At 34.4% G+C, this 8,164-nt stretch overlaps 1 protein-coding gene across 1 annotated transcript in view; it reads right to left on the bottom strand.

Annotated features, from left to right (window-relative positions):
- Positions 1-1,469: 1,469 nt before the first annotated feature.
- The window catches only part of LEMD3 (LEM domain containing 3), a 76,078-nt gene continuing 69,383 nt past the window's right edge, over positions 1,470-8,164 (bottom strand). The window contains exons 10-13 of the mRNA XM_055118357.1: positions 6,228-6,309; positions 4,089-4,194; positions 3,919-3,997; positions 1,470-3,702 (exon numbers count right to left, since the gene is read on the bottom strand). Coding sequence (XP_054974332.1) covers positions 3,539-3,702; positions 3,919-3,997; positions 4,089-4,194; positions 6,228-6,309 — 431 coding nt within the window. The 3' untranslated portion in view covers positions 1,470-3,538. The remainder of the gene's footprint in view (positions 3,703-3,918; positions 3,998-4,088; positions 4,195-6,227; positions 6,310-8,164) is intronic.

Genomic DNA, 8,164 nt, shown 5'->3' with positions numbered 1-8,164 from the left:
CTTGGGGGAACATATGTGGTGCCCAGGATCAAACTCAGGTCAGCTAGATGCCAGGCAATTACTTACCCACTGTACTCTTTCTCTAAACCCTCTCCAATGGAAATTAAATGTATTAACTAGTCATGCTTACTGGAACCAGAAAAAAAGAATACTGACATTTAGTGTTTTTCTCTTCAAACCTCAACTTCTGGTTTCTAATTATTTTTGATTATCAAATAGCTCTTCTTGAGTAGGTTCCAAAAGAGTGGCTACCAATATTCTGCTTGATTTATTTAGCATCCTCTGTTGATCTGCAAGAAGTGACTTTTAGAGAATATCTAGGAATAAAAAGTAAAGAAACCATGTAGATAACCTATAGAAATGTAATGTACCTGAAAGTACTATAAAAGAAATTTCATTAAAAGAACATGTTCTGGGGACATGATACATTAAAAAAATGGTACTCACCTGGAAATCACAAATTACAATTTGCTAAGAAGTGAATAGCAAACAAGAAAAATATAAAGAAATTCAACATTGCAATTTAATATTTAGAAGATATAATGCAATCTATAGACCAATGAGTATAAAAATGGATTTTTTACTAACTTAGGTTTCACAAATTGTTATGAACTCATCATAATAAAACTTCCCCAGGAAAACGGGGTTGGAGATGAAGCTTAGTAATAGAACACTCATGGTTCAACCACCAGTCCCATTTAAAAAAAATAAAAGAAAGCTTACCTTCATATGTATACGGTTTACTAAATGTTAACTGAATTAAAATATAGTTCATCTATGACCTTGTCAGCCATACTGTCTTCTCCAGGGTGCCTCTCTGTATTCCAAAATCTGTATCTTTTATTAATTTTTCATACTGCCTTTTAAATTACCTGTCCTATACTTGTCTTCTGGAGCATGGCCATCTGGAGTACTGGGCTATGTCTTATTTTCTGGCTGTGCTCAGGGTTTAGTCTGGCTTTGTGATCATTCCTGACAGGGTGCAGGGAACCATAAGTGGTGCCAGAGCTTAAACCTGAGCCAGCAAACTTCGAGACAAATGCACTACGGTCTAGCCCAAGGCCATGCTATTATCCTGTTATTTCTTTGTATCCTACCACCCAACAGTACCTAACATTTGTTAGCAATCAATAAAGGGAACTACCAATTGAGTCTTCTTTTGCCTTGACCAAAACAAAAAATCTAAACCAAAACTCTCAAAGTAACTAGCCTATAAATGATACAAAAGGTAAACAAGTCTAAGGCAGAAAGCGTACAGATTGCTTCCTTTTCTGAAAAAGTACAGATAGGAAAGAGTGTCTGGCGAAACATGCTTTCGTGATGCAACTTATTTTATCATGTTGCTCCTTTGGTCCAAATACTTAAGAATTAGATGAAGACATCTGCAGAAAGGAAAGCAAGTGTTGAGAAATGGATTGTTAAAATTTAACTTTATGTTCATAAATATACATATATTTAAGATTCCCAGAAACATTAAAAAACACCTGTTTTCACTGGTTTTAAAAAGATACAACACACTTAAAAAGTTTAAAAAATCAAGAGACATTTTAAAAAAACCTAATAAACTTTTAATTAGAATTTTTTTCCTTTTTAACAGGACAAGTAACGGATTACATCAAACTTCAGAACTTCTCAAATATCTAGTTATTATACACATTCCCATTTGTCTTGCAGGGAAGGATCTTGGTCGGCTTAACAGTTTTAGGTAAAATAAGCTGCATAATAGTATATATTACAACAATAAATGTACAATGTTTACATGAATGTTTTAGAATCAAGAAAAAGATGCATCTGCATCAAAAGGCGACCTTTGAAAATGCCACAACTATTTTTTACATTCACTCTTGCAACAGGTCACAAGATGGGGTTCACTAAGCTCAGATAAATCACTAGGATGCACATAAAATACAGAAAGATCGGTTATATTATATATTATATATTTATATTTTCACACTTTAGCATCTGAGACATAGACTGAGAATTTAGAATGTATTCTCTTCAGAGAGCAAATCTGCTTTATTCTTCAGAAACATGGTGCCCACAAAAGCACGCAGGTAAGGCACGGTAGGGTTTCCTGCTCCAGCACGCTGTGCGTCACGTTTACTTAGCCAAAGTCGTGCAATCTCTGTGCAAGTTCATGCTGCAAACCCAACACATACACAACTGAGCAAAAGAAAACCAAGGTTTGAACAGAATCAGAATTGGTAATTTCAGCTGTTTCACATATTCATTTGAACTGACAACAATATACCAACAGGTTAATTTTAAAGCCAATTGTTAGATTACAAGTAAACTTTGTTCAGTAACTATTTTGTTTGAAATTATCAACAGTAATAAAGTAACTTTACTGAAACAAAGTAAATACTTGAGGCACAAAGCAACAGTCATTCTTGCATTTACTATATTGCAAACATTCATGACCCCAAATTGCAAATATGATTATTCAAATACATACTTTGCTGTAACAATGTGCCCTGCTTAATACTTGACATACAACAGGAGAGTTAACTTTTCATTAAACTATAAACAGATTGGGAAAATGACTCAATCCCAATGGTACTACGTTATAGCCCTAATATAATAAATAGAGCTTTTCACAAAATACTTTATCAATATCTGCCAATTGCTTCTTTATTGCTCACATAAATTTGAATCAATTACAACTGGTATCAACTTTCACACAGTCATACTCGACATTTTTTCATATAAAACCTATAAAAGATATTTTTACCTTGTATCTAATACTTCCAGGTGCTTGGCTGTTTGATCTATGTGACAGTACAGCCATACGTATATATATGTGTGTGTATACACAAACATATACACATACATATATAATATACATACACGTATATACATATACACATACATATATACATTAGATTATGAATAAAATAAGCTTATTTTACTGCTATACTGCAGACATCCTCAAAATACAAGACTACATTCGCCACCACCAGCATTTATACATATATACAAAAGCCAGTTTAAGTACATGTACATCCACTTATATGTAACCACTAAACCCAAATGAATTTCCCCATATTCCAGCTGTAGCAAATAGAAATTTTACAAGCAATAGAAATCTAAGGTTAAATTGGAAAATGAACGTTTTTTTACCACATTAAGGAACTATGCAGGTGACCGTATACAAAAATTCACAACATTAGTTCACAGGAATTATGGAAATAACAAGAAGCCTCTTCACCATGCTTTTGTGCGGTAATCCAAACATTTCTTGGTGCAAAAATACAATCACCACATCTGAAAATGCTTAATAAAGTCAATGTTCCTCATGCAAAACTTTAAATGCATTGGCTTAACGGAGCTCCAAAAGTTGAATGAAACAAGTATTCTATCTACTCAGCATTGCTGCCTCACTATTAAGTCCCATTGGAACCTTAAGATTTCTGGAACATTTAAACAGAGCTTTATTCAGTTAAAATATTACATACAAAAAGCATTTTAAAAGGAAGACAAGAAGCCAAACAGTAATTTTTCTACTGTAAGTAACAGTTGTAAGAGGGGAAGAGTCTTTTCAGGAAGCTCCTTGAGAATTGGCTAGGCCAGTCCGAAGACGAAGATGAGACATAGAGTTCATATGCTTATTTGATGGCTTCAAGGGAGTGTTGCAAGTAAGAGCTTGGGGAAAGCGATGGTGATATCTATCTAGTCGTAAATATTTCACTGTAACCAATTTCCCTGTTGTAAAAAAAAGATAGTATTTTAGAAGTATAAAATGTGCTTAATGTTTACAGAAAACTATGGTAAAAATATGTGAATACAAAATGTAAACAAGAATGCCTAAAATTATTACTCATAAATTAATTTGAAATTTTTAAATTTAAAATCTAGTATAATTTAATAGTAAGTCATAATTTATCTTTTCAAAATGTTTATTATATTAAGATTTCTTACCATCAAACCAAGAGCCATGCAATGCCTTAAAAGCTTTTCCAGCATATTCTGGAGACAGACATTTAACATATACACAACCCTATAATATTAAAAACAAAAAGAGACAAAACAATCTTAGCTTAATAGTCACAAATTTAATATGTAGACTTCAATACAAAAAGTTATCTTACCTCACGTGAATTCTTGTCTACTGCAATGTGAACAATGCCATCATTATCACTGCATTTTTCTAAAATTGCTTCTTGGATTGCCAAATGCCACTGATCTCCTATTTCCCTGAAAAATTGACAAAAACAAAAAATTAACAGCCACATTCTTATTTAATAAGCTATCATCACTCTCTTTTATGGCATACATATCCTACTAAAATATGTTTAAAATTTCATGTTGTTAAAATTAGTTAGTAAAATGCTAGCTGTCAGATTTTTAAAATAAAATTCAGAACTCCCAGACTTTTACTTTTCATAATGAAAGAAAACACAGCGATGAGGCAATAAAGGATTAGCCCTCTACAGCAGTAAGAAAGTGCTATTTTTTTTAAGTGAATCAAAGCAGTTTTTATTAAACAAAAACTGCTAAGGAAGATATCAGAGGAGGAAAAAAAAGGGGAAATCCGTGTTCAAGGGAGAATAAGGGAGAATACAGGCTTCTCTAGGATGGGAAAAGAGATAGAAAAGAAAGTGACACGTGTACAAGGGAGAACAGGGGCTTGAAGAGAAAGCCTCCTTTTTGTTTAAAAGTCCAACATATTAAGCCATTTCTTTTTTTTCTTTCTACACTAGGAGGAATTAGTGAATTGTAGTGGCTTGTAGAAGTTCAGTATTTTATTTTTAACAACATTTTCAAATTCCTGCATTTAATTCTGAGTAAAAGTTACTCAGTTCTTGGTAAACTGTACCTATTTGCTGATGTATTCTGAACTTCATATCAAGCAAACACATTCTGAGTTTTTATCAAACGATTAAACGTATTCTGAGCTCTTTTTCAGTATAATGAAAGAATGATAAAGAAACATGATGCACAAACAGGTATTAATACCTATTAAACTCTGCTGCAGTAACAGACATTTGTTTGCCTTGTAAGATAATGACAGATGATGGGTGAGTGGGTAGACGGCTGCAGTTAAAATAGAAAACCTTACAACTGGACTATAATTGATGTCCGAATTCCTAAGGCATGATGTATAGCTCTTTACAGAGGAATTATCATACTGCTTCTAAACTCTACAAGTGTGTGAATATGTATACTCAGAACTTCCAACATTTCCAATTTTGCTATCATTCATTTAGAATTTCGTCTGGCCAAGAAATTTTGTCTTGTTTTGAGGTCACATTGAGTAGATCAGGGAGATACTCAGGTGTGGTACTTGAGGTTCCTCCCTGGCCATATTCAAATGACCAAGTGGGACCAGGGATTGAACAAGGGTTTCCACATGCAAAGCAGGCACTAGAATCCTTTGAGCCATCTTCCCAGTCCCTCCTCTTAACTATTTTTAAGTAAATGCATTGTCACATGGGATTTAAGGATATGTTATACATAAAGTAATTTATCCTATTTGGGTTAAAAAGAAAATTTATCTGTCAGGCCACTGAATAGATAGATAAGCAATGGCTGTTATAACTTTATTAAGATTACTACAGTGTATATGTGATATAATGAGTTTTAAGGTAATAACTTCTGACTCTGCCATTCTCTGGATACATGTGACTATAAAAAGAAAAGCTTCTCGAACATTACATGGACAGTAGAAAAGACTTACAGATGGGAATATTTAAACATCTTTTTTTTTTGCTTTTTGGGTCACATCCGGCAATGCACAAGGGTTACTCCTGGCTCTGCACTCAGGAATTACCCCTGGCAGTGCTCAGGGGACCATATGGGATGCTGGGAATCGAACCTGGATCCGCTTTGTGTAAGGCAAATGCCCTACCCGCTGTGCTATCGCTCTAGCCCGGGAATATTTAAACATTTTTGTAAAGAATTTTTGATAAAGAGATTTCAAATTAAAAAATAGCGGGTACTTTTACTATATTGCCTCCTGAGTCAATATAAACTGGCAGATATGACTGATACTTTTTGTAAGAGGTACTGATTATCATGTGTGTCATTAATTTGACTCAAGCAATTGTAGGATAAGTCATAGGGAATACAAAGATTTATTTGTATACAATAATTCATTGTACAAAGTTCAATTATATACCTAGCTTTTTCACGTGGAAGAGTAATTTAAAATTATAGGGAAAAATATCACTTTTTAAAACCAAATATACAAAATAAATATTAGATGTATTGCTTATTGTAATACTTACATAACTGGATCAAACATATTTCGAATCTTTAGACATGGCGTCAAACTATTTGGAGGTGAATTTCTTCTATCTAAATGAAATGCTATCAAAAGAACCCAAAAAACAAGTTAGTTTTATTGTGTACCATTGTTCTGTTTTGTTAAAAGGTATTATCATACAATTCATTCAAAAATATTCATATATGCTTGTGTTATGAGTCAGAACTCTGGATATTAAGATAAAAAAGGCATTTACAGTTTTGTTCTCAACGACTTGAAAGTTTTGGGAGAAATGTAAAAGTGTTACCCAATAAATCATTGTTGTAAATACTAAGAAAGGTAATTATCAGATAAGACAACACCAAGAAAATGAAATTTAAGATGGAACTAACTTAAAGATCAAATAGATAAAAGCAGATTGAAGAAAAGTGTAAAGGACATTTCAAGCAGGTTTTTCACACAGCCCCAGAGAAAAGAAGGTAGTTCTTATAATCATGCACCTAAATTACAGCCACTCAGACTAGTACAGGGATAAAAAAATAAACCCCCAAAATTAATTATCAGATTATGCAGAAACAAGTAGATCATATTACAATATCCATAAAAAACATTACTATAAGAAGCTACAGGAGGTCACTCAAATGTTTTAAGAAAATGTCTTTTTTAGACAGAAATTTTAAACAGACTCCAATGTGAAGAATTAGGTAGAAGCAAAAGGAAATGCACTGGAAACAGCTGAAAAGACTATTGGGCAGAATTAAGACCTAGGCATTTGACTTAATATTATTTTTAATATGATTTAAAGACTGTACCAGGGAGTAAGGAAAATAAAAAAGATGACTCCCAGTTGATGGCAGAATCAACTAGAGAGAGTTAACCAGATATGGTCATGACACTGGAGAAGGGGTCACTTTGGGGAAAGAAAATAAGGAATTTGTATGCATGCTGAATTTATTATGTCCATATCCCAATTTTAAAAAAATGTCAAATATAGCTTGGGTATAAAAATCTAAGTACCAGAAAAGTTATTTCAAGATATAAATTTGGAACCAACATATGTGACATAAAAGAAGTCACAGCATATCATTTAGGCAAACAAGGTACAATAAAAACAGTAGACAGCCTTGAGAAAGACAGCCTTGAGAAACTCGCATGCAAAGAGGTACAGGACATGACAAAAGTCTAATAAAAGAAATGGGTGAGAGAAAGTTTATGGGGCTGGAGGGAATATAATGGGTGGGTAGGGTTCTTGCCTTGTACATGCTTGATCTGTGTTCAATCCCTGGCATCCCACATGGTCACCTGAGCATAGCAAAAAATAATTCCTGAGTGCAGAGCCAGGAGGTGTGACCCATCAGGTGTGACCCATCCCCCATGCCCCCCCACCACAAAAAAAAAAAAAGAGGGACTAGAGCAATTGTACAGCAGAGAGGGTGCTTGCCTCGCACAGCACAAGGTCAACTTGGATTTGATCCCAGGCACACCATACAGTGCCCCAGGCTTGCCAAGAGTGATCCTGGAGCAAAGAGTCAGGGATAAGCCCCGAGCATGGCAGGATATGGCCAAAATTAGGGGTGGGAAGGGGAAAGGAGAGAGAGAAAGAGGTAGAGAGGGAGGAGAGAGGGAGAGAGGGAGACAGACAGACAGAGACAGAGGGAGACAGAGACAGACAGAGAGAAAGAGTGGGAGGGGGAGATAAAATAGAAGTGGTATCCTCGTAAGTTTTAAGAGAAGCTCAACTGTTAAAACTATTAATTACGTAAGAAGAGAAAAAATGCCCAATGGATTTTGTAAAAGTGAACTGAGAACTGCTTTTTTAAAAGAATGATGAGTATCAAAAATAATTGTTAATGAGCAAAAAATAAATGAAAAGGGCTTGAGAGAGTACAGGGGTTAAGGTGCTTGTCGTGCACATGGCCAACCTCAGTTTGATCCTGGGCACCACATATGATCCCCCAT

Source organism: Sorex araneus, chromosome 10, assembly GCF_027595985.1.
Source record: "Sorex araneus isolate mSorAra2 chromosome 10, mSorAra2.pri, whole genome shotgun sequence".
In the NCBI taxonomy this organism is placed as follows: Eukaryota; Metazoa; Chordata; class Mammalia; order Eulipotyphla; family Soricidae; genus Sorex; species Sorex araneus.
The sequence above is the reverse complement of the archived record's forward strand: the minus strand, read 5'-3'. Positions and strand labels throughout refer to the sequence as shown.